Source organism: Oncorhynchus gorbuscha, linkage group LG20, assembly GCF_021184085.1.
Source record: "Oncorhynchus gorbuscha isolate QuinsamMale2020 ecotype Even-year linkage group LG20, OgorEven_v1.0, whole genome shotgun sequence".
Lineage (NCBI taxonomy): Eukaryota > Metazoa > Chordata > Actinopteri > Salmoniformes > Salmonidae > Oncorhynchus > Oncorhynchus gorbuscha.
Window position 1 is genome coordinate 30312191 of NC_060192.1, and position 26368 is coordinate 30338558.

At 44.0% G+C, this 26368-nt stretch overlaps 2 protein-coding genes across 4 annotated transcripts; both read left to right on the forward strand.

The window, feature by feature from the left end:
* LOC124006724 (sorting nexin-12-like) lies at nt 1-5404 on the forward strand. 3 transcript variants are annotated; one of them, XM_046316838.1, is made up of 6 exons: nt 5-371; nt 703-798; nt 1052-1176; nt 1449-1539; nt 3804-3810; nt 4049-5404. In XM_046316838.1, the coding sequence occupies exons 1-5, from the start codon at nt 207-209 to the stop codon at nt 3807-3809; spliced, it is 483 nt and encodes a 160-aa protein (XP_046172794.1). In that variant the 5' UTR covers nt 5-206; the 3' UTR covers nt 3810; nt 4049-5404. The 3 variants fall into 3 exon arrangements, with proteins under 3 accessions (XP_046172796.1, XP_046172795.1, XP_046172794.1); XM_046316840.1 differs by lacking the exon at nt 3804-3810 and having other exon boundaries at nt 1-371; XM_046316839.1 differs by lacking the exon at nt 4049-5404 and having other exon boundaries at nt 2-371; nt 3804-3971.
* A 6215-nt stretch (nt 5405-11619) lies between these two features.
* Nucleotides 11620-25730, forward strand: LOC124006720 (cationic amino acid transporter 3-like). The gene is made up of 12 exons (XM_046316834.1): nt 11620-11775; nt 20263-20724; nt 20884-21045; nt 21293-21482; nt 21651-21769; nt 22240-22462; nt 22588-22727; nt 23471-23573; nt 23749-23972; nt 24100-24266; nt 24378-24486; nt 24630-25730. The coding sequence occupies exons 2-12, from the start codon at nt 20358-20360 to the stop codon at nt 24776-24778; spliced, it is 1953 nt and encodes a 650-aa protein (XP_046172790.1). The 5' UTR covers nt 11620-11775; nt 20263-20357; the 3' UTR covers nt 24779-25730.
* Nucleotides 25731-26368: the final 638 nt, after the last annotated feature.

Genomic DNA, 26368 nt, shown 5'->3' on the forward strand with positions numbered 1-26368 from the left:
GGGCCATAGCACCGGTGCACTTAATCGAACTCCCTCAGTGTGGCTGGGTGTGTGTAGCGAGAGAGGGCACAGGGTGGCCCTCTAAATCAGGGTAGATTCATTTACATTTGCATACCACATCAAATTAATGAAAAGGGAGATCTAATAATTATTTCTCACTATTGAGTGTTCTGACGTGAACTCACTGGGTTTGTCGGATAAGGAAAATGTCAGATCCCACAGTGGCTGATACTCGCCGGTTAAATTCAAAGCCTCAGGACCTGACGGATGCTTATGGTCCCCCCAGCAATTTTCTTGAAATTGACGTTTATGACCCACAAACTGTTGGAGTCGGGCGGAACCGTTTCACAACTTACGAAGTCCGTATGCGGGTAGGTTTGCTGAAGCTAGATATCTGTCGTTACATATCTAGCTAAACCTACAAACATTTTCAGCTAGCTAATTAGTTATAGCTTACGGACGTTAGGTGGATGAAAATCGAGGCCCAGGATTTAGTCCGGCCTTCTCACTGAGGTCTTAAGAAGAACGGGCCTACTAGATAGCTAACCTAGCACTGTCAGCTAGGGAAGTTATTAAAATACCCTTTGAGGTAACGTTAACTTTCTAGCCCTTTTAGGCCAACAGGGTTAGCTAACGTTAGTTATATACTTGGTGGCTGTCTCTTGACGAGAATATTCTTGTTTCTGTTTTCATTAAATGCAGACAAACCTGCCGATTTTTAAGTTAAAGGATTCCATTGTGCGAAGAAGATACAGTGACTTTGAGTGGTTGAAGAATGAGTTGGAGCGAGACAGCAAGGTGAGTGACAGATTTATCTATTTGTTTTGGGTTCGAATGTATTTTGGGTAGGACCTATATTGATGGACTATAATAAATACTGTATCTACATATCATTACAGTAGGGTTTTTCTCAATGGTGACGTCTACACAAGTTGCTTATTACATTACTAATGTCATTAGTTAGAGAAATAATAATGTAATTAGTCATGGTTAAATTAATCAGCTATTTTAACGGCTAAGGACTAAGTACATTGCTATTGATTTATTCCAGATTGTAGTACCGCCCTTGCCTGGGAAGGCACTGAAGAGACAGCTACCTTTCCGCGGGGATGAAGGCATTTTTGAAGAGGCTTTCATCGAAGAGCGACGTGTGGGTCTTGAGCAGTTCATCAACAGGTGGGTCTTAACTTATTAAACATTAGAGGATCATCTTGAGACAACCGATGCCAGGAGAAAACATACATTTTGAGCTAACCAAGATCAACCTTTTTGTAATAATGTGAAGTAAGCTGAAACAATGTTGTGGTGACAGATTTGGAATTGGCTTCTGCTGGTGTGGATAACTAAAAGTCATATTTTTAGACACCATTTTTTAAATGCACAGTCGGCAAGATGTTTAAATGCATATCTTTTTAAAAATAAATTAATGTCTTTCTCTTTTTTTCTAGAATTGCGGGTCATCCTCTCGCTCAAAACGAGCGCTGTCTTCACATGTTTTTGCAGGACGAGAGCCTTGACCGTAACTACATTCCCGGAAAGGTACGGCCGTTGGGTTTGACAATGGGCTGTGGAAATGACTGCTTTCTGCTCTTTACCCTAGCTCTGTTCCCCTTCTCTCATTTGTTATTTTTCCACTGAGCTCTTTGCCATTCAAAGTAGTGCAGTACTGTAATTTCTGGACTATTAAGCGCACCTGAATATAAGCCGCACCCACTGAATAAAATAAATAAAAATGTATTTTATACATAAATAAGCCGCACATGTCTATAAGCCGCAGGTGCCTACCTGTACATTGAAACAAATTAACTTTACACAGCCTTTAAACAAAACACAGCTTGCAACAAAAATAAATAGGCTTTTTAACGAAACACGGCTTGTAACAAAAATAAAAAAATCAAATCAAATCAAATTTTATTTGTCACATACACATGGTTAGCAGATGTTAATGCGAGTGTAGCGAAATGCTTGTGCTTCTAGTTCCGACAATGCAGTGATAACCAACAAGTAATCTAACTAACAATTCCAAAACTACTGTCTTATACACAGTGTAAGGGGATAAGGAACATGTACATAAGGATATATGAATGAGTGATGGTACAGAGCAGCATACAGTAGATGGTATCGAGTACAGTATATACATATGAGATGAGTGTGTAGACAAAGTAAACAAAGTGGCATAGTTAAAGTGGCTAGTGATACATGTGTTACATAAGGATGCAGTCGATGATGTAGAGTACAGTATATACATATGCATATGAGATGAATAATGTAGGGTAAGTAACATTATATAAGGTAGCATTGTTTAAAGTGGCTAGTGATATATTTACATCATTTCCCATCAATTCCCATTATTAAAATGGCTGGAGTTGGGTCAGTGTCAATGACAGTGTGTTGGCAGCAGCCACTCAGTGTTAGTGGTGGCTGTTTAACAGTCTGATGGCCTTGAGATAGAAGCTGTTTTTCAGTCTCTCGGTCCCAGCTTTGATGCACCTGTACTGACCTCGCCTTCTGGATGATAGCGGGGTGAACAGGCAGTGGTTCGGGTGGTTGATGTCCTTGATGATCTTTATGGCCTACCTGTAACAACGGGTGGTGTAGGTGTCCTGGAGGGCAGGTAGTTTGCCCCCGGTGATGCGTTGTGCAGTCCTCACTACCCTCTGGAGAGCCTTACGGTTGAGGGCGGAGCAGTTGCCGTACCAGGCGGTGATACAGCCTGCCAGGATGCTCTCGATTGTGCATCTGTAGAAGTTTGTGAGTGCTTTTGGTGACAAGCCGAATTTCTTCAGCCTCCTGAGGTTGAATAGGCGCTGCTGCGCCTTCTTCACGACGCTGTCAGTGTGAGTGGACCAATTCAGATTGTCTGTGATGTGTATGCCGAGGAACTTAAAACTAGCTACCCTCTCCACTACTGTTCCATCGATGTGGATAGGGGGGTGTTCCCTCTGCTGTTTCCTGAAGTCCACAATCATCTCCTTAGTTTTGTTGACGTTGAGTGTGAGGTTATTTTCCTGACACCACACTCCGAGGGCCCTCACCTCCTCCCTGTAGGCTTTTTAACGAAACACAGCTTGTAACAAAAATAAATAGGCTTTTAAACGAAACACGGCTTGTAACAATTTTTTTTTTAAATGCAGTAAACAGTAGCCTACCAAGAAAGTCATTGGTCACTATCTTCCTCCTGTGCACTGAAACCACTGAAGTCATCTCCTTCGGTGTCGGAATTGAATAGCCTCAGTTGAAACACCTCGGCCGTCTGCTCTCTGTGTGTTGACCCAGTCTTCAAGCTCATGTTCTAGTTTGGGCCATCTGCTTTTCTTCCCTCTGAAAGCTTTTGTTGTATTTTTGCACTGAGTCAGTTCCTCACACTGCTGTTTCCAACGTCTTATCATCGACTCATTAAGGCCAAGCTCCCGTGCAGTAGCTCTATTTCCTTTTCCAACACCCAGATCGATCGCCTTCAACTTGAAAGCTGCATCATATGCATTTCTCCGTGTCTTTGCCATGATGAGGGTGACAAAATGACTCCCGTAATCAGAATGATGGGAAGTTTGAGCACGCTCGATTTACGTCACATTATGTGACGGTGCTCAGTTTTTTGGCGGCATGAATCTTGTGAAAGCGGGAAAAATCCATAAATTAGCCGCGTCATTGTATAAACCGCGAGGTTCAAAGTGTGGGAATAAAGTAGCTGCTTATAGTCCGGAAATTACGGTACTTGTTTTATTTCATATGTTGTAAATACTACTGTGTATGGTGAATTGAGTGGTGTGTTTACTGATTCTATTTATTCTCTTTTTATACAGGTATGAAGTAAGTTTGACTGTTTATTTACTTTTTAAACACTAAAATCTTTTGGAAGTCAGATGATAGCATGCATGGCCACAATCTTGTGATGTTAGTGACAGTTCACATGGCTAATATATCTGTGCTGCTTAATTAGTATAAAATAAAATAAATCTGACCTGACTTTACACAATGTGTGGAACATCTCTTTCACTAATGGAAAGACGATATATGATCATATGTGGCACAATTGTTTGGGATCCAGATCCAGTGATCCAGAGGCGAGATGTGCATAGCACCGGCCAGAACACGTCTGATTTATCACCTCGTCCCGATAAAGCATACAGAGCCCTGTCCCCGTCGCAGCCGCAACCACCTCTGACAGCTGCCTCTGTCTCTCTAATGCCTTGTACTGTATATACATGTATATTCTTCTAGATACCCCAGCTACACCGGTTCACGGCCCTCCGCAGCCCTATAATGTGTGTGTAGCCAAGTACACTAAATGGGGTGTGTTACAGGGAAGTTAGTACATTGTTGCAGATTTACAAATAAACTGAAATTAGATTTTCTTTTAAAAAATCTGTATCTGACTGAATTTTCCCCCTAAAAAAAAAGCATTGCATTTGACACTGTAGTTGAGTCCACCTCTATGTATCAATTCCAGCTATGCCTCATAATCTGCCCAACCTCCCAGCTACATTTGTTTCACTTGTCTTTGTCCCTCCCTCAATAAATTATTTTCTTGAATGATTTAATCTACAAATCACAATCTCTCGCTCTAATGATCTTCATCCATAGAAGACTGGCTGTGTCTACGTGTAAAGTATATATGATAGCTGTTTGAGAGGAAATTGTTATACTCTCTCTGCCCAGCATAGCCTAAAGGATTATATGTTCATGGTTCTGTCATTCCAGTTAATGGGTTACCCATTTTTTTTCACGCATCAATAATGAAAAAATACCTATTTCTGTCATTCCTTCTGGAGACGTTTCACTTTTGTAATAGTCTGATTTCTTACATTATGATTGAAAACTTAAAGGTATCTCCGTCCCTTTGTACCCACCGTAACCAAAGTTGTTTCTCCAATTGTATGATTAAAATCTCTGATGGATGTCAGTAAACAATGGTACCTTCCAAAGTTAAGCAAAATGTAGCATCATTGGAAAAAAAAATTTAAAGGGAGATCTTCCCATACTTTTCCTCTAACATGACATTTCATGTTTCTTTGCATTTTCCATTGAAATAAGAATTTGTGGCTTTCCAACATGCTCATGCAGTTAGATTTTTCTATTATGATTTAACTTTTTATTATCCGATTTTTTTTCTGACTTGGTTTGCCTTGAATTGTTCATTCTCAGTCTTTGCATCGTCTTCAGTCTGTTTATGGGAATGTAATGTCAGGTAATCAAACCACTGTGAAAACAAGGGGCTGATGAATAATCCACACATTTTTATTGATAAAGAAGCTTTTGGCATGAAGTTTATTGACCTAAAGTATTTCTTGAATGCCTTTTTTGTCGTATGTATTTTGTCTTCATTATTATCATGTACATTTAATCTCCGTTTTCAGAAGAGCTGCCTTGTTTGTACCATAAATAAAATTCCCTCTACCTGTAAGGCTATGTCCAGTTGTCTCTTTTAAATGGTCTGTTCAATTACATGTCGGGATACGTGTTTCCTGCATCTTGTACAGGACCATACTGTTTATTTCCTTGTACAGGACCATACTGTTTATTTCCTTGTACAGGACCATACTGTTTATTTCCTGAATTTGATTTTTAACTAGAATGTCATTTCTTAGGTGGCCTCGTATGTGTCCAGCTGATTCCGGAAGTAGAATAGTCCCTGTTGCTCCAAGAGATTAGTTTATGGAAACATAGTTCTTAGTCGAGAGCAAGTCATATTCTAATAAACCAGCTATTTTCCCTTTATAAGCATTTTCCAGCAATCATAATCCGTGTTAAAATGTAAACTCTTGGTATAACTAATAACTTCAAAAATAGGTCAGCATGGTTATATAAGATTACACTCCATGGACAACCAAAGTACTGAGTGCTGTAGTTTGGTGGATGGATGAATGGGGTTACTTGCTCTGTTAAACTTTAACTTTAATTTCTTAGTAGCATACTCTGCGGGATTAACAGGGGGAAGGAAAGTGTAGTCAAGGGGATTTAACTTCTCCCCAAAATACCTGACCTGTATGGTTCATGGCTCAAAAATCTAATTAAAGTTGACTGTAATACAACACAATTGTCCCAAATAACACAATTGTCCCAAATAACCATATGTTAAGATTTAATTGAAAGTAGTACTAAAATAATGGGATTTTCTGCTCCTTTGTAGCCACCCCACATACATTGTGCAGGTGTGGTCAAGTTAGTTACTAAAGCAGGGGATGAAATTATTCACAATGGGCTGTTCATGCTATAAAATAATGCTTGAGTACAAACACTGCATATTTTTTCAGTTAAACGTGCTTTAGATCACGTCCCCATGTGATATTTCTTAGAATATAGTGCTAAACAAAAAAGAGTTGAGTTTTTGGAGAACCCATTACCAAAACTGCAGAGCTTATGTTTGATGTCAATCGAGACTGAGAATATCTACTGATGGCAAAAAAACAGGCCTCTCTTTTGATCTAGGATTTTTGATCTCTCTTTTGACCCCACATATGCTCTCTCTAATTCTCTCTTTCTTTCTCTCTCTCGGAGGACCTGAGCCCTAGGACCGTGCCCCAGGACTACCTGACATGATGGCTCCTTGCTGTCCCCAGTCCATCTGACTGTGCTGCTGCTCCAGTTTCAACTGTTCTGCCTTATTATTATTTGACCATGCTGGTCATTTATGAACATTTGAACATCTTGGTCATGTTCTGTTATAATCTCTACCCGGCACAGCCAGAAGAGGACTGGCCACCCCACATAGCCCGGTTCCTCTCTAGGTTTCTTCCTAGGTTTTGGCCTTTCTAGGGAGTTTTTCCTAGCCACCGTGCTTTTACACCTGCATTGTTTGCTGTTTGGGGTTTTAGGCTGGGTTTCTGTACAGCACTTTGAGATATCAGCTGATGTACGAAGGGCTATATAAATAAATTTGATTTGATTTGATTTGATCTACAGGCCTTGTCCTGTGCAATGAAAGGGGGCAGAATGGTTGAACTGCATGGGACAGTAGTGAGATTAGCAGTGTTATGTTAATGGTGCAGACGGCGATACCATCCCAGAGCATAAGGCTAGTGGTGACGATGCTTGTTTTATTTAGGGAAACACACAGTTTTGTTAGCTTGATGAAGTGGTAGTTAATTGAAAGAGCAACTCGATGCCGGCCTTGAGGGAGGCAGACGTCACTGAGCAAGGACAATAGGTTGGGTATTAACCAAAGTTAAACTAAAAATAGTCAAATAGAAAGACTAACCAAATGAAGCATTGTGGGATATTACATTTACATTACATTACATTTAAGTCATTTAGCAGACGCTCTTATCCAGAGCGACTTACAAATTGGTGCATTCACCTTATGACATCCAGTGGGACAGTCACTTAACAATAGTGCATCTAAAACTTAGGGGGGGTGGGGTGAGAGGGATTACTTATCCTATCCTAGGTATTCCTTAAAGAGGTGGGGTTTCAGGTGTCTCCGGAAGGTGGTGATTGACTCCGCTGTCCTGGCGTCGTGAGGGAGTTTGTTCCACCATTGGGGGGCCAGGGCAGCGAACAGTTTTGACTGGGCTGAGCGGGAGCTGTACTTCCTCAGTGGTAGGGAGGCGAGCAGGCCAGAGGTGGATGAACGCAGTGCCCTTGTTTGGGTGTAGGGCCTGATCAGAGCCTGGAGGTACTGAGGTGCCGTTCCCCTCACAGCTCCGTAGGCAAGCACCATGGTCTTGTAGCGGATGCGAGCTTCAACTGGAAGCCAGTGGAGAGAGCGGAGGAGCGGGGTGACGTGAGAGAACTTGGGAAGGTTGAACACCAGACGGGCTGCGGCGTTCTGGATGAGTTGAAGGGGTTTAATGGCACAGGCAGGGAGCCCAGCCAACAGCGAGTTGCAGTAATCCAGACGGGAGATGACAAGTGCCTGGATGAGGACCTGCGCCGCTTCCTGTGTGAGGCAGGGTCGTACTCTGCGGATGTTGTAGAGCATGAACCTACAGGAACGGGCCACCGCCTTGATGTTGGTTGAGAACGACAGGGTGTTGTCCAGGATCACGCCAAGGTTCTTGGCGCTCTGGGAGGAGGACACAATGGAGTTGTCAACCGTGATGGCGAGATCATGGAACGGGCAGTCCTTCCCCGGGAGGAAGAGCAGCTCCGTCTTGCCGAGGTTCAGCTTGAGGTGGTGATCCGTCATCCACACTGATATGTCTGCCAGACATGCAGAGATGCGATTCGCCACCTGGTCATCAGAAGGGGGAAAGGAGAAGATTAATTGTGTGTCGTCTGCATAGCAATGATAAGAGAGACCATGTGAGGTTATGACAGAGCCAAGTGACTTGGTGTATAGCGAGAATAGGAGAGGGCCAAGAACAGAGCCCTGGGGGACACCAGTGGTGAGAGCGCGTGGTGAGGAGACAGATTCTCGCCACGCCACCTGGTAGGAGCGACCTGTCAGGTAGGACGCAATCCAAGCGTGGGCCGCGCCGGAGATGCCCAACTCAGAGAGGGTGGAGAGGAGGATCTGATGGTTCACAGTATCGAAGGCAGCCGATAGATCTAGAAGGATGAGAGCAGAGGAGAGAGAGTTAGCTTTAGCAGTGCGGAGCGCCTCCGTGATACAGAGGAGAGCAGTCTCAGTTGAATGACTAGTCTTGAAACCTGACTGATTTGGATCAAGAAGGTCATTCAGAGAGAGATAGCGGGAGAGCTGGCCAAGGACGGCACGTTCAAGAGTTTTGGAGAGAAAAGAAAGAAGGGATACTGGTCTGTAATTGTTGACATCGGAGGGATCGAGTGTAGGTTTTTTCAGAAGGGGTGCAACTCTCGCTCTCTTGAAGACGGAAGGGACGTAGCCAGCGGTCAGGGATGAGTTGATGAGCGAGGTGAGGTAAGGGAGAAGGTCTCCGGAAATGGTCTGGAGAAGAGAGGAGGGGATAGGGTCAAGCGGGCAGGTTGTTGGGCGGCCGGCCGTCACAAGACGCGAGATTTCATCTGGAGAGAGAGGGAGAAAGAGGTCAGAGCACAGGGTAGGGCAGTGTGAGCAGAACCAGCGGTGTCGTTTGACTTAGCAAACGAGGATCGGATGTCGTCGACCTTCTTTTCAAAATGGTTGACGAAGTCATCTGCAGAGAGGGAGGAGGGGGGAGGGGGCGGAGGATTCAGGAGGGAGGAGAAGGTGGCAAAGAGCTTCCTAGGGTTAGAGGCAGATGCTTGGAATTTAGCGTGGTAGAAAGTGGCTTTAGCAGCAGAGACAGAGGAGGAAAATGTAGAGAGGAGGGAGTGAAAGGATGCCAGGTCCGCAGGGAGGCGAGTTTTCCTCCATTTCCGCTCGGCTGCCCGGAGCCCTGTTCTGTGAGCTCGCAATGAGTCATCGAGCCACGGAGCGGGAGGGGAGGACCGAGCCGGCCTGGAGGATAGGGGACATAGAGAGTCAAGGGATGCAGAGAGGGAGGAGAGGAGGGTTGAGGAGGCAGAATCAGGAGATAGGTGGGAGAAGGTTTGAGCGGAGGGAAGAGATGATAGGATGGAAGAGGAGAGAGTAGCGGGGGAGAGAGAGCGAAGGTTGGGACGGCGCGATACCATCCGAGTAGGGGCAGTGTGGGAGGTGTTGGATGAGAGCGAGAGGGAAAAGGATACAAGGCAGTGGTCGGAGACTTGGAGGGGAGTTGCAATGAGGTTAGTGGAAGAACAGCATCTAGTAAAGATGAGGTCGAGCGTATTGCCTGCCTTGTGAGTAGGGGGGGAAGGTGAGAGGGTGAGGTCAAAAGAGGAGAGGAGTGGAAGGAAGGAGGTAGAGAGGAAAGAGTCAAAGGTAGACGTGGGGAGGTTAAAGTCGCCCAGAACTGTGAGAGGTGAGCCGTCCTCAGGAAAGGAGCTTATCAAGGCATCAAGCTCATTGATGAACTCTCCGAGGGCACCTGGAGGGCGATAAATGATAAGGATGTTAAGCTTGAAAGGGCTAGTAACTGTGACAGCATGGAATTCAAAGGAGGCGATAGACAGATGGGTAAGGGGAGAAAGAGAGAATGACCACTTGGGAGAGATGAGGATCCCGGTGCCACCACCCCGCTGACCAGACGCTCTCATATTTTAATTTCTGTTTTATTCTTATTATGGTCTGTTATTGAGAGTTTGCATGCCCAATGAGATATGAGGACTTGGGAGGCCATATGTCATACATATAGTGACACCACAGAACAATGAGACAGATATTTCACCGGATGTATCAGTGTGAAGCATCCGCTTGGCGTTTCCACTCACTACCAAATATGGAAGCCATGTGTCCGGCAGTGGGAGAAGCTGGAACGAGATTCATTTTGGCTGACATTCTGCACATTTTCTCATCGATGAAACATTTGACCTCAATACCGTTTTCTGTTCCCAAAACTAGAATCTGTTATGACCATTAGTGGACTAAGATAATTAGACTTTACCTTTTGCTAAAGTTTTAAATTTTTTATTGTTTCTAAGGAGTGCAAAGGCGAATTGAGTTATTGCAACCGCACACTTCACAGAGTAGGCATTCCCTAACATAAATATGCAAATATATGCTCAAATTCGCCAATAGGATCTCATAAACTTGTGCTTGGCTCTGCCCACCGCCTTGCTTGTTCTGCCCACATGACTCATTTGTTTCTATTTGGTTTAGTTCTAAAGATATTTGGTGACACCATCAGTATTTCCTCATTTAACATGGTCATTGCACCTCTAACACTCCACACAAGAGCATTGGGGGCGGAGAGGAATAACATTTTTTATTCTATTAATCTGGGTGATAAAGCTACAGAGGATATCGTGGAAAGTCCTTGGTGCCAGGTCAGTGGCTGGAGTGAAAGATCTTGAAAAGAGAATGACCCTCTCTTTCCATACTTGGGTAAGCTGTTTTTGGGGAAGGCAGGCTGCTGCCTGAACCAGTATCTGGGCGAAGGAGACATGAACATGATGACTTCTCATCTCTCAATTCAATTGAAAGGGTTTTATTGGCATGGGAAACATATGTTTACATTACCAAAGCAAGTGAAATAGCCAATAAACAAAAGTGAAATAAACAATTAAAAACGAACAGTAAACATTACATTTAGAAAAGTTCCAAAATAATAAAGACATTTCAAGTGTCATGTTTTGTATACATACAGTGTTGTAATGATGTACAAATTGTTAAAGTACGAAAGGGAAAATAAATAAACATAGATGTAGGTTGTATTTACAATGGTGTTTGTTCTTCACTGATTGCCCTTATCGTGTGGCAACAGGTCACACATTTTGCTGCTGTGATTGCACACTGGTATTTCACCCAAAAGATAGTTTATCAAAATTTGATTTATTTTCAAATGATTTGTGGGTCTGTGTAATCTCTCTCACACACACACACACACACACACACACACACACACACACACACACACACACACACACACACACACACACACACACACACACACACACACACACACACACACACACAGAGGAAGCCACTTTAAATTAGAACATTAAGAAACGCCCTGGAATTCATGAATGGTTTGCTCCACCCCTCAAAGAAGGGTCCCTGCTATCTAGAATCCTTGGGACGTCCATACCCCCCTTTGAAGTTGAAATGTAAAATGGTGAAGGTGGGGTTTAAGGGTGTGGAGGTCCAAAGAATCCCTGATAGCACTGCCCCATAAAGAAGAGCTTGTTTATACTATGATTTACACGTCACTGGCTCCGCCCTCTAAAAATCAAAAAGTCCACAAGGAAATTTCACCGAGGAAATCGGGATGTTTCATCAGCCTATGGAAGTCAGCAGTATTTTGTCGTGCGGTGTGGCTAGATCCTCCGAACACTTCAGAGTGAAGAGTAACGGTAAAGTAGCTTGAAAACATCACACATTTTACTGAAAAGTAGGTCTGCTTTATACCTTTTGATATCGCGGTCCATGTGTTTGCATGAACTGCACGAGGCTCCGTAGTCTTTTATTATAACTCTGACGCAATTATTTCTCGTGTGCTGTCAGATGTACTCCTGTTACTCAATTTTGAAACAATACATTTAAGGTTACTGTTTCGGTGTTAGAATGACCAGTGGTATTTATTTGTGTGAAACAAATAATGTTTACCAAACCTAACATCTTACAACGAACGTTACCAGCATTGCTAGCTACGCGATTGTTTTAGACGAGAGCTAACTAGCATATTGCTAGTATTGTAATGATCAATTTAATTAAATACGTGCAGTTTAAATTTACATTACTGCAACTGTCTGCCGTGTGAAAAAAAGTGTCAATTCATTGTTTAGCCAGTTCGTGCTAGCTAACAAACAAACAGTCTTGAGTCAACTAGCAAACGTTATCTAACTAACATGTAATTTATATATTTAACTAGCTAGCTAGGAAACAACACATCAACGAACTGTGTGGATGTGTGTAGCATAAATATGGATGCGTTCGTAAATTCGCTCTGGAGTGCATTCTGGGCGTTGGTAAATTCAGAGCGTTTCGCTCTCGGAGCGTTCAATTGGCCGCTCTGGCCAGGGAGTAGCGTTGATCCGAGCGTCCTGACCACAGCGACAGTCAAGCACCCAAGCCAAGGTTGGCCAGCTTGTTAGCTAACGTAAATTACCGTAAACTCGTTCATCGCCTTGGTCCGTACAATTGCCCTTATTTTAGCGCCCCCCAAAACGCAATACTTCCAGATCAACTGTAATGTCAATACCATTGTAAAGCACAATTTCTCCCCTTTCCAACAGAATCAATTACATGACCTAAACGCTGCCTGTTTCTGCATAATTCAAGCAGGCAATGGAGCCCCGTCGGCTCTTTTTGAAAATGGCGGGTGGGGAAGCGAAACTAATGCGTGATAGTGAGAGGGTGGGGCAAATAGCTTTTTTTTCACTCGATCTGTCCAACTTAGCACCTTATCGCCTCTAAAATGTAAATTAAACACTATAAAGAGTTTATATAATGTGTCGTTACATACCTATTTGAAGGTTTGTGTAGAATTTGAATTGCGTTTTTAGGGCGGCGCTAAAGTGATCTTAGAAGTAAACAGCGACTTTGAGAATGATCGCATGCAGTGATGACGTAAAAAAATGACTAGGTATCCCCCCCTTACCCCCGTCACTGTCCATTTCTTCTTTTTTCTCCCTTTAAAAAAATTTGATCACTTTTTCTCCCCATTTTCGTGGTATCCAATTGTTAGTAGCTACTATCTTGTCTCATCGCTACAACTCCCGTATGGCCTCGGGAGAGACTAAGGTTGAAAGTCATGCGTCCTCCGATACACAACCAAACCAAGCCGCATTGTTTCTTAACATAGCGCACATCCAACCCGGAAGCCAGGCGCACCAATGTGTTGGAGGAAACACTGTGCACCTGGCAACCTTGGTTAGCGCGCACTGCGCCCGGCCCGCCACAGGAGTCGCTGGTGCATGATGAGACAAGGATATTCCTACTGGCCAAGCCCTCCCTAACCCGGACGACGCTAGGCCAATTGTGCGTCGCCCCACGGACCTCCCGGTCGCGGCCGGTTACGACAGATCCTGGGCGCGAACCCAGAGTCTCTGGTGGCACAGCTGGCGCTGCAGTACAGTGCCCTTGACCACTGCACCACCCGGGAGGCCCCCACTGTCCATTTCTTGTTTTTAAACGATGAGAGAAGTGCTACACCTGGTGGAGAGAGATTGTAAGACAGAAATAGTTGCTTTATGCGTACTGTACGTTACGACATGACGCGTCACGATGTAACGGAGGGTCAGTTTTTGTTCAACTTTTCTCCAATACTATAGAGCCATTACCATGTCGATCAACGCTTTAATAGAAACCTAGTTCACACCCTCGATTTTGAAGTCGGCAAAGTCGCTACAATCCCATTAGTTTTCTTTGTAGCCTTGTTTGAATGTTGTGGTTGTGCACATTTGTACGGAATGGGGTGAGTTTACGTTACTTCGAGACAACAATGAGAGAACACCTCACTGACCATTTTACTTGACCTAGCAGAGCTGGTTAGTCTGTTTTCATGTTATCCAGAGTGTTGGTGTATTTAACTGTGTTGCTGGCAACAATTTAATGATTTTTTTTTGCCAATGTTTACTGGCACCACCCATATTCAACGGGTGTTGGGCGTTAGTCATCAGTTATTCTGCGCTCTGGCACACTCAAACGAGAGTGCTCTGAAATCTGAGTAGATAGCCAGAGTGAATTTACAAACACATGCTAAGGTAGCTAACTAGCAAACCGATCATAGACAACTTTCACAGGTTAGTGTAATAAACTCACCAAAAGAAGAAACGTCCTCACCATCAACTGTGTTTATTTTCAGCAAACTTAACATGTGTAAATATTTGTATGAACATAAAAAGATTCAACAACTGAGACATAAACTGAACAAGTTCCACAGACCTGTGACAGAAACATAAATTGAATAATGTGTCCCTGAACAAAGGAGAGGTCAAAAGTAAGTCAGTATCTGGTGTGGCCACCAGGTGCATTAAGTACTGCAGTGCATCTCCTCCTCATGGACTGTACCAGATTTGCCAGTTCTTGCTGTGAGATGTTACCCCACTCTTCCACCAAGGCACCTGCAAGTTCCAGGACATTTCTGGGGGGAATGGCCCTAGCCCTCATCCTCCGATCCAACAGGTCCCAGACGTGCTCAATGGGATTGAGATCCAGGCTCTTCGTTGGCCATGGCAGGACACTGATATTCCTGTCTTGCAGGAAATCACGCACAGAACACGCAGTATGGCTCGTAGCATTGTCATGCTGGAGGGTCATGTCAGGATGAGTCAGCAGGAAGGGTACCACATGAGGGAGGAGGATGTCTTCCCTGTAGCGCACAGTGTTGAGATTGTCTGCAATGACAATGAGCTCAGTCCGATGATGCTGTGACACACCGCCCCAGACCATGATGGACCCTCCACCTCCAAATCGATCCCGCTCCAGAGTACATGCCTCGGTGTAACGCTCATTCTTTTGACGATAAACGCGAATCCGACCATCACCCCATGTAAGTCAAAACCATGCCTCGTCAGTGAAGAGCACCTTTTGCCGGTCCTGTCTGATCCAGCAACGGTGGGTTTGTGCCCATAGGTGATGTTGTTGCCGGTGATGTCTGGTGAGGACCTGCCTTACAACAGGCCTACAAGCCCTCAGTCTAGCCTCTCTCAGCCTATTGCGGACAGTCTGAGCACTGATTTAGGGATTGTGTGTTCCTGGTGAAACTCAGGCCGTTGTCGTTGCCATCCTGTACCTGTCCCGCAGGTGTGATGTTTGGATGTCCCGATCCTGTGCCTGGTGTTGTTACATGTGGTCTGCCACTGCGAGGATGATCAGCTGTCCATCCCGTCTCCCTGTAGCGCTGTCTTCGGTGTCTCACAGTACCGACATGGCCATTTATTGCCTTGGCCACATCTGCAGTCCTCGTGCCTCCTTTCAGCATGCCAAAGGCACGTTCACGCAGATGAGCAGGGACCCTGGGCGTCTTTCTTTTGGTGTTTTTCAAAGTCAGTAGAAAGGCCTCTTACTGTCCTAAGTTTTCATAACTGTGACCTTAATTGCCGACTGTTAGTTATGCATGGGCAGGATGGTGTCACTTCTATAAACGGGATGATATCACTCTCAATAGGCCTAGCTAGCCATTCTTGTTCTTCCCACCACTTTAGAATGGTTTAGCTGGTTTACATTTTTATTTGCACTCACTGAGTTTGATGTTCAGGTTAGTCATTATGCAGAGGACAAATCATGCTATATATTTTTTTGCACCTTCTGACTCTTTCAAGGGGTCGCTTTTTGCACCTTCTGACTCTTTCAAGGGGTCGCTTTTTGCACCTTCTGACTCTTTCAAGGGGTCGCTTTTTGCATTGGAGGTGTTTATTTGTTCACCTTAGTATTCTAAGCTGATCGGTGGAAATAAATGATAATTACAGGGACATTTTCAGAAATGTTCTGGGGGCAAATTTGCACCTAGCGTGGTGTCTGTCCTAGACTGGTCAGTTGTCATAGGCAATGTATTGGACCTTGAGGAAGGAGGGAGGGACCCTGTTGGCTTGGTTCCATTGGTTTGAGGGGTTGCGCAGTTCACTCACAGCAGTATGTCCTCCTTTGCCAAGAAAACAGATTGTTCCATAACTTCAAACAGCTGGACAACTATTGACAATGACATATGAAATGTAGCCGCCCATCACGTAGCTCCAAGGGTGAGCTACCCACTGAGATTAGAATGTTGAAAGGACACTCTTGAATTCCCCACGCTGGCAAGAGGGCCGCATTTGTACAAACCTCTTAAAAAGTATCCACTCCCCAATTAACGCTGCTCTACCCACATTACACGGTGACCCGGTTTGTCACGTGATTCTTCTGGTCATGATGTCTGCAGTCGTTAGTCGAACATGAAATGTAGGGCTGCAATTTTCTGATCCAGTCATGTTGAACAGTGCACTCGTTAATGGGTATGCTTGTTACAGTTAAAATTATTTTTTTGTTATGAGTAGAGCAAAATCTAAGTTTATTAGTTACTTGCATAACTCTCCTCAACAATGTAGTACAATATTGATCAAGCTGTGCAATCTCTCTAGAAATCCCCCTTTTAGAGACTGGTGAGGGCAAGTGACCGGACAGAACAACCTGTCCACCAACCCTCCTCTCTATCTCACACGCCGGGACTGAGCGAGACAATAAATCCCCCATACCATACTACTTCCACCTTTATTATTATCTCTGTGGGTCTTCTCATCTACATTGTGTGTAAGCCTAATTGTTTTCTAATGTTAGTCAATATCTATGTATTTCAGTGTCTATGACTGCCATGTTGGGTATAAAAAGAAGAATAGTGAACTTTACCAGTGGGCAGGAACTCTGTCTATAACCACCAAGGGAACCCACTCTTTCCAGTTACTTGTACACTACAATAACTAAGCGAATCATTTGGTCTTCAGTGTGTTTGTTTTGTGTGTTATCTTTTAGCACTAGCAAGTTTAGGACACCATGATAACAAAAAAAACTGTCATACTGGCAGAGAAGGGGCTAGACGAGAAGTAAACAGACATGTTGTTGACAGTGAGAGTCAAAACAATAACATGCTTTGTGTAGAGTGAGCAACAGTCCCTAATGAGATTAACAGGTTGGTTAGTCTTAGGATAATCCTTTTAGATATGTTTCCAGAAGCTCGGCGAGGCACCTAATATTCACTATCTACTGAAGTACAGAGGGAAGGTGGGGGGCTAGTGAAAAGCACCACAGCAAAAGCCTAAATGCAATCCAAATGGTATTAGGCCAATTAGCCTAGGCCTAGTCATTTAGGTCTGTTGAAGTAGTCCTATCCATTGTATACTACAGCCGACCTATTAAAGAGAAGGGCAGGTGGACACTAAACCCTTTCAGCCCGGAGGCTCCAACGAGCATGTCTGATTTGAGCTTTCAGACGTTACATTTAGAAGAGTTGAGCATTCGCTTCTTCACAACCTGGTTTCACACATCCACTCACGCATACACACAGGCCAGCCACCCTGCATCACTCAGACCAAAGAGGCTATCTCGAGAGCTTACTGAGTAGGCAGAACAAAACGGACTAAACGTCTCAGGCACTGGGCATGAATCGCTGGCAGGGAGGCTGCCAGAGGGCACTTTCCCAGGGCCACATATGCAGCCTGCCTAACTCTAAAATGGCTATGTTTTCATTTTGAGTAACTTAGCAGATGCTCTTATCCAGGGGGGGATAAGTGCCTTGCTCAAATACACATCAAGAGATTATTCACCTAGTCTGCTCGGGGATTCGAACCAGTAACTTTTCGGTTACTGGCCCAAGGCGGTTAATCGCTAGTTTAACTCTTCACGGCGAGCAGAGCACACTCTGTATCTGTTTTAACATGTCCGTCTTGTGTAACTGTTCAGTTGTTAAATCAACCCCTAGAGAGCACAGTCATACTTTCCGTGTTTTAGAACAGTGGTTTAAGTTACAAGGTGGACATGCCAAGCCCATGCAGACTGAAATGAGGGAAGCGATTGTGTGTGTCCAAGGAAAGGAGACAGTATTGTTGGCTGCAATTATTTTCTACTTGGCCCCATACCAGCACCATCCTGATCCAATCACGGCTGCTAGCCTGATCAAACCCGCATTGGCTATTTTCCCTGTTGACAGTTTGTGACAGTGACTCATGTGGCAGACGCAATGCCCGATACATGAAAGTTGATATTTTTGAACAATTGTTTTAATTTCCCAATACCTTCAGAGGCCAGGTGCTATGTTTATTTTAGACTGCCATTCCTCATGCAAATAGTTTTCTCAACACATTTCCGGTGATTGTGCACTGTGTTCTATGGATAACAACATGTAGAATGGGCCTGTACACATTTATTATTAAAGGCCTAAGTGTCACAGGCTAAGCTACAAGTCTCCAGGCTTTGTAGAGTGTGTGTGGTGTGCTGCTGAAGAGGCAGTGTCTCAGATATGTAGAATAAGCAGTAGCCATAATGACCTTAAGTACTGTGCAACATGCGTAATGTATACAGGGGTGTGGTAGTGGGCGTGGCCAATGGCAGAGTCGCCAAATGGAAATGTTCGATAAAAAAAAAAAAAGCTGTTTTAAAGCAAATTTCTTGCAATTCTACACATTTTGACATTGGCTGAGAGATACTTTTACCATTTTTAAAGCTACTTTCCCGCTATTCTACACATTTTGTAATGGGGCTGAACAAAAAAAGACGCTGTTTTAAAGCTATACTGAACAAAAATATAAACGCAACAGGCAAAAATTGCAAAGATTTTTACTGAGTTACAGTTCTTATAAAGAAATCAGTCAATTGAACTTCACTAATTAGGCCCTAGTCTATCTATTTCACACGACTGGGCAGGGGCGCAGACGCGGGTGGGCTTGGGAGATCGTAGGCCCACCCACTGGGAAGCCATGGCTACCCACAAAAGGGCTTTAGTACAGACATAAATCATTTTTGTTCAGTATGATTTCCTGCTATTCTACATTTTTTGCCTTGGGGCTCAAACATCAACTAAATCAGTGGCGGCTCCAAGCCATAACATGTGCTTTTTGTTTCTCCCTGACTGTTTTGTTTTTATTTTGGTGATGGCCAGTTCCTAAATGTATAGCTCCATTATAATATGTACATTTTATATATAGGTTTAGTCGTTTAACACTGAAACCGTTTTTACTGTGTGTGTCAAAAGAAAAATCATCTTTTGGAGTGGAGACAATTTTTTGGCATTGGCGGCCCGCTGCTGCTAAATTAATATAGGGGAAACGCTGATACATGCTCTTGGTGGAATGCAAATGAACCTTGTGACAGTGTTGAACTTGGTAATACTATTTTTTTTAAATGTATGTAGGCTAAGTGGTTGTCTTACCACCTGGTATCATTTCATTAGGATAAAAAAATGAACTATCTGTATTCTGGAAACTTGATATGGACTTGAATATGTGATAGAATATAGCCTATTAGGTACTAGAGTATAATTAAGCAATAAGTCACAAGGGGAAATGTGGTATATGGCTAACATACCACGGCTAAGGGCTGTTCTTATGCGCAACGCGGAGTTCCTTGATGCAGCCCTTAGCCGTGGTATATTGGCCATATACCACAAACACCTGAAGTGCCTTATTGGTATTATAAACTGGTTACCAATGTAATTAGAGCAGTAAAAATAAATGTTTTGTCATACCAGTGGTAGATGGTCTGATATACCATGGCTGACAACCAATCAGCCTTCAGGGTTGTAACCACCCAGTTTTATAATAGACTAGTAGTACTCCAGGAAGGTTATAAGTGGATTGTGACACACAGAGATACTGGTGTTCGCGTCCATGTCTGCTTATCAAAGCTCTCTGTGTCAGTTTGATTCACTTTAGGGCTTTATGAAAATAAAGAACAATGTAATTCTGGGAAGTTCCATAATACCAGCATGCTGTTTCTTAGAAGAATGTGTGGTTTGGTTCTCTGGAAACATGCAGGAGGGGGATTTAAAACATGGACCAAATCCCAAAATGGAAGAATTACTGGAATTACCAGATTAGGAGGATACACTAGTGTGGCATCAAACACAATTGTAATGTCCCGGCTTGACCAAATATTAGCCATTTTAGTAGTAGGCTATTCCTTTGCCAGGGCAAATTTATTGAATGTTCATGTTGTTCTCTCTCTCTCATGCACACGAGAACTAATCAGTTAATCTGTTTGTTGTTCCAGAGACAGTTGGTTTGCAAACAAGGATTGCACACACAACAATTTTTATTTATTTTTTAAAATCACAATATTTCATGTCATTAGCAAGAACTAACAGCATACGTTTTGCCTATACACTTTCTTATATACTCATGAATCTGCTTCTCCACTGTGTTTGACCTTAGGATCTCTCCTGCTGCATCTCAGCTCGTGACGCATTTTCACTGCTCTGATCAGCAACTGATCACAGCCTCGGCCCCCGCTCCCTCCACAGACAACCATGGTAGAAAAAATGGCCTCCTTGGGCCGGATCCTGCTGCGACGCAGGGCACTGGATTGTTCCGATGAGGGAACACGCTTTGCCCGCTGCCTCTCCACACTGGACCTGGTGGCCCTGGGGGTGGGCTCCACCCTGGGGGCAGGGGTGTACGTCCTGGCTGGTGAAGTGGCCAGGGAGAAGGCTGGCCCTGCCATCGTTCTCTGCTTCCTCATCGCTGCACTCTCCTCTATGCTGGCCGGGCTCTGTTATGCCGAGTTTGGCGCCCGTGTACCCAAGACGGGTTCGGCGTACCTGTACAGTTATGTGACGGTTGGTGAAATCTGGGCCTTCATCACGGGATGGAACCTCATCCTCTCCTATGTCATCGGTGAGTTGGTAGATTGGAAATCGGTGAAGCATTCAAAGGCTTTGCATTGAGCCACTATGTTCATGGATGGAGGCTTGTTTCTAGGATGGCTTATCCTCTTTAGTTTGGTTGATGTTTTGCGTCATGTTAACTTATTCTCCTTGGTCCTCTGTCCTTAAGGTACAGCCAGTGTGGCCCGAGCCTGGAGCTCTACATTTGACAATCTAGTGGAGGAGAAGATCTCTTTCTTCTTCAGGTCTTCCATGGCCATGAAGGTCCCGGGGGGCGTGCTGGCTGAATACCCTGACCTGTTTGCACTCATCATCGTGCTCCTATTAACTGGTGAGGACCCATTGTCAACCAACATGGATAATGTTGGGGCCCGGGGAGGCAGTACATGACTAATAACCACGTCATAAACGCTGTATGTACAGTATAGTAATATGACTTGATTTGTCACACCAAGCTACCTTAAAGATGAAAGCACTAACTGTACATTGCTCTGGATAAGAGCATCTGCGAAATGACTCAAATGACAATGTACAAATGTAGATTTGTGTTAATCATACCATCATGTTGCTTCCTCCAGGGCTGCTGGCATTTGGAGTGAGTGAGTCTGCTTTGATCAATAAGATTTTCACTGGGGTCAACCTGGTGGTGCTGGGCTTCATCATCATCTCAGGCTTTGTGAAGGGAGACCCAGACCACTGGAACCTCACCCTGGAGGACTTTGTTAATACCTACCCCAACCACACCAACACCTCCAGCATATCCCAGGAGTGAGTCATTCATTTAATATGGCTACCAGCTGAGATTTGGCTGTAGATTCCATTATAGACCAATCGTACGGAGTAAATCATGTTTGTATCTGACTAGCTGTGTTTGATCTCTGCATTTGGTTTCAGAAACATGACAGTATAACCCCCTGTGTCCTCTCTGTCACTCAGGGTTGTGGATAAGACGTTTGGCTCGGGTGGTTTTGCTCCTTTTGGCCTCAGTGGCATTATGTCCGGTGCTGCTACCTGTTTCTATGCATTCGTCGGTTTCGACTGCATCGCCACGACCAGTGAGTTACTTACTCTGCTCCAGAGCTAAACAAACTCTTGACAGTTGAATACTTTTCTGATAAGTAGCCATTATTTTACACCTAACGATACTATACATAACTTTAACCCATTGTATAAGAGGTTCTCCAAAATTAAAATACTAAAGGCATTTATATATAAATTCTAGTCGTACTTTATCAAGTTATTTGAGCTATTTACTTTGCACTAGCGATAAACATTAGATGGGTCCACCTCGTTTCTTCTCAAGAGTTCTTCTTCTCCGTTATTCAAAATGTCACTTTTAAAATGGTTGCTACCTTGTAGTTCTCTTCGGTGGTCCTCTCTCATAGTGCTGCCTTGTAGTTCTCTTTTGTGGTCCTCTCTCATAGTGCTACCTTGTAGTTCTCTTCGGTGGTCCTCTCTCATAGTGCTGCCTTGTAGTTCTCTTTGGTGGTCCTCTCTCATAGTGCTGCCTTGTATTTTCCCACAGGCGAAGAGGCTAAGAACCCCATGCGTTCCATCCCCGTGGGCATCGTGGCCTCTCTGCTCATCTGTTTCTTCGCCTACTTCGGGGTGTCTGCAGCCCTCACCCTCATGATGCCTTACTACATGCTGGACACCCAGAGCCCCCTGCCAGAGGCCTTCAACTACGTGGGCTGGGATCCTGCTCGCTACATCGTGGCTGTGGGTTCCCTCTGTGCTCTCTCCACCAGGTCAGTTAGGTTGATAGATCACACTATGGCTACTGTTCTATAGCTCCCTTAACGTCTCCACTACGCTCATCGGTACTTAAGTCACTCTGTCTTTGCTATGTAGTCAATGTTTGTTGTCCTCCTAGCCTGCTTGGGTCCATGTTCCCCATGCCGAGGGTGATCTACGCCATGGCAGAGGATGGGCTCCTGTTCCGTGGTCTGTCCCGCATGAACACGCGCACCAAGACCCCCCTGATGGCCACTATAGTCTCTGGCTGTGTGGCATGTGAGTTCAGCCCTCCTCCCTCTCTGTTCATTCATCTGGTTCTGCTCTACTACTGCTGGGTTCCACTGTAGTCAACTCCTGCTGTTCTGTGTTTATGTATGAAAGTAGGAATGTACAGCATGAGGGAAGACCGTAGAAAAATATTCTCTGAACAACGGAATGCTGTTTTTTGTTCCGTTGTTTTTGAATAACTTGTGTAAATAACCAACTTCACGGAGTAGATTGTCTTTTATATAGTGAGTATGATGGTAATGATCCAACTTCACAGAGTAGATTGTCTTTTATATAGTGAGTATGATGGTAATGAACCAACTTCACAGAGTAGATTGTCTTTATATAGTGAGTATGATGGTAATGATCCAACTTCACAGAGTAGATTGTCTTTATATAGTGAGTATGATGGTAATGAACCAACTTCAAAGTAGATTGTCTTTATATAGTGAGTATGATGGTAATGAACCAACTTCACAGAGTAGATTGTCTTTATATAGTGAGTATGATGGTAATGAACCAACTTCACAGAGTAGATTGTCTTTATATAGTGAGTATGATGGTAATGAACCAACTTCACAGAGTAGATTGTCTTTATATAGATTGTCTTTATATAGTGAGTATGATGGTAATGAACCAACTTCACAGAGTAGATTGTCTTTATATAGTGAGTATGATGGTAATGAACCAACTTCACAGAGTAGATTGTCTTTATATAGTGAGTAATGCTGCTTTGTCACCTCTCCCTGTAGCTCTGATGGCCTTCCTCTTTGACCTGGCTGCCCTGGTTGATCTCATGTCCATTGGGACACTGCTGGCCTACTCACTAGTGGCCATCTGTGTGCTTATCCTTAGGTAGGTGACGACTTATACCACATTATTTTAAACATACTTTAATACCTAACCTAGCATTTGTGATATTGAAACGGTGATTATCCTCCTATACTGGATTTGCTTATGGTATTTTACATGGCACGCTCAGTGTGAATACCTCCCATGTTCCAGGAGACTGACCTGTCTGTCTGTCCAGGTACCAGCCCGGCACCCTGAGCTCATCCAGTCAAACAGAAAAGCTAGTGGAGCTGGTTGGAGGGGAGAAGGTGGCCCGGGGGGACAGTGGAGATGAGTACGGCCTGGATCTGGAGGACCGCCCCATCAGGGAAAAATTCACCCCCTGCCTCCTCCTCTTCCCCAGTGGTGCCTTACCTACCAAGACCTCGGGGAACATCGTCTATGCCACCACGGCCATTATCTGTGAGTGACCCCTCTCTCAACCACACTTGCCGTCTTATGCGGTTGACTATTGGTTGTTTTCAAAGCAGCTCTTTTTTTCTTTTTTTAGAAAGCTAATTTTAACTCTCTCTCTCTTCATCCTTTCTAGCGGTGCTCATCACTGTGCTGTGTGTGGTGCTGGCAGGGAAGCTGGATGAGTTGATGGAGGTTCAGCCTGTGTGGGTCACAGTGTGTGTAGTCCTGGCCTTGCTCTGTGCCCTTTGTGTCATTATCATCTGGAGACAACCAGAGAGCACGGAAGCCCTCACCTTCAAGGTCAGTTTCTGAATATTGACAGGTCCAGTGTTTATGAATGTCTCACAACCAGTTTATAATCCAGCTTGATATGCAGTAAAAGTATGACTAACCTGTACCTCTTCCCTCTAGGTGCCCCTGCTGCCTTGGCTGCCTCTGTTCAGTGTCTTTGTCAACATCTACCTCATGATGCAGCTGGACCTGGCTACGTGGTGCCGTTTCGCTGTGTGGATGGCCATTGGTGAGTTAACGTGACATTCTACACAATAGGAGATGTTTCTAAAGTCACAATAGAATCTCAAAACTAAGTCTGTTTTTATGAGCAGCAGAATATTACCTGAATTTGTGGACTCCTCTAACCATTCCTCTTACTCCTTCCCTCAGGATTCGCAATCTACTTCTTTTATGGGATCTGGCACAGCAGTGCGGCAGCCAGCAGCACCCGTGGGAAATATGAGCCTGCCCTCCAGACCAAGAAGAAGCACATCTACCTGGGGGGAGATGAGAGTGAGGTGGAGGGGATGAGCCCCTGAACAGCTGGATGAAACCCCACACATAATACCTCTGCAGTGAAGGCAGACAATTCAACTGATTGACACTACAATTCATCTGTTTTTTTACTTTCCATTTTTGGGATATCTCTGTTTTAAGCTTTATTGGACATTTGAGGAATTATATTTTTAACAGTTGAAACATTGCTATTAACATTACTAGTGATTTTATTTATTAGAAGTTAGTCTCTTCCACGTTTGATTGTGTCTGTGCCTCTAATTGTTAGCCCCTGGTGTCCAGCAGCAATATGAACTACAGCTGGCCAGGAGTGTTGGTTAGGGCCATGTGTAAACAGAGTGGGTCTATGGGGTTTACAATCTTGGTCAGAACCTCTGTGTACTTGGGTCAACAGCACAGGGTTAGTGGATCAAGGCCTGATGCAGGTGTTTTGGGGATCGCTGGCGTAGACAAACTGTCCTCCATCACCTGTCACAGAGCAATGTATTTAACAGTAGGGCCTTGTACGCCTTGTGGCAGAAACAAGTATTTATTGTTGGTGTCGGCTTGTTCTGTAAGATAAAATATCACCACAGAGATATGGGAACTAAATGCCTTTCGGATATTTATGAACAATCTGTTGCCAGTGATGTCTTTGTCATTGAAAATGTTTTTAAACGTATGTTAAAATAGTCCAAGTAATGATGTAAGTTATTGTCTGGTTAGTCCCTGTGTAACTGAAGCAGTATATGCATATTAGGTTCATCCAAAGAATACATGGAGATATTGTGGCTAAACCTTAAAGTTGCTGAAATTACATCCTGGCACCTCCCACTTAAAAAGATGAGAGGCCTGTCATTTTCATCGTAGGTATACTTCAATTATGACATACAAAATGAGAAAAAAAATCCAGAAAATCACATTGTAGGATTTTTAATGAATTTGCAAATTATGGTGGAAAATAAGTATTTGGTCAATAAACTTTTGTTATCTCAATACTTTGTTATATACCCTTTGTTGGCAATGAGAGGTGAAATGTTTTCTGTAAGTCTTCAAGGTTTTCACACTGTTGCTGGTATTTTGGCCCATTCCTCCATGCAGATCTCCTCTAGAGCAGTGATGTTTTGGGGCTGTTGCTGGGCAACACGAACTTTCAACTCCCTCCAAAGATTTTCTGTAGTGTTGGGATTTCTGTAGGACCTTGAAATGCTTCTTACGAAGCCACTCCTTCATTGCCCGGGCAGTGTGTTTGTGATCATTGTCATGCTGAAAGACCCAGCCATGTTTCATCTTCAATGCCCTTGCTGATGGTAGGCTTTGTTACTTTGGTCCCAGCTCTCTGCAGGTCATTCACTAGGTCCCCCCGTGTGGTTCTGGGATTTTTGCTCACCGTTCTTGTGATCATTTTGACCCCACGGGGCGAGATCTTGCGTGGAGCCCCAGATCGAGGGAGATTATCAGTGGTCTTGTCTTCCATTTCCTAATAATTGCTCCCACAGTTGATTTCTTCAAACCAAGCTGCTTACCTATTGCATATTCAGTCTTCCCAGCCTGGTGCAGGTCTACAATTTTTCTTTCTGGTGTCCTTTGACAGCTCTTGGGTCTTGGCCATAGTGGAGTGTGACTGTTTGAGG

What these genes read in the sequence shown, in the direction of transcription:
- LOC124006724 (XM_046316840.1), top strand. Translation starts at nt 207, where the DNA reads ATGTCAGATCCCACAGTGGCTGATACTCGCCGGTTAAATTCAAAGCCT. An exon ending in CTTACGAAGTCCGTATGCGG is followed by an intron (nt 372 to 702) that starts GTAGGTTTGCTG and finishes CATTAAATGCAG; the next exon opens with ACAAACCTGCCGATTTTTAA. An exon ending in CTTGAGCAGTTCATCAACAG is followed by an intron (nt 1,177 to 1,448) that starts GTGGGTCTTAAC and finishes CTTTTTTTCTAG; the next exon opens with AATTGCGGGTCATCCTCTCG.
- LOC124006720 (XM_046316834.1), top strand. Translation starts at nt 20,358, where the DNA reads ATGGTAGAAAAAATGGCCTCCTTGGGCCGGATCCTGCTGCGACGCAGG. An exon ending in CGACTGCATCGCCACGACCA is followed by an intron (nt 21,770 to 22,239) that starts GTGAGTTACTTA and finishes ATTTTCCCACAG; the next exon opens with GCGAAGAGGCTAAGAACCCC. An exon ending in AGTCTCTGGCTGTGTGGCAT is followed by an intron (nt 22,728 to 23,470) that starts GTGAGTTCAGCC and finishes CTCTCCCTGTAG; the next exon opens with CTCTGATGGCCTTCCTCTTT.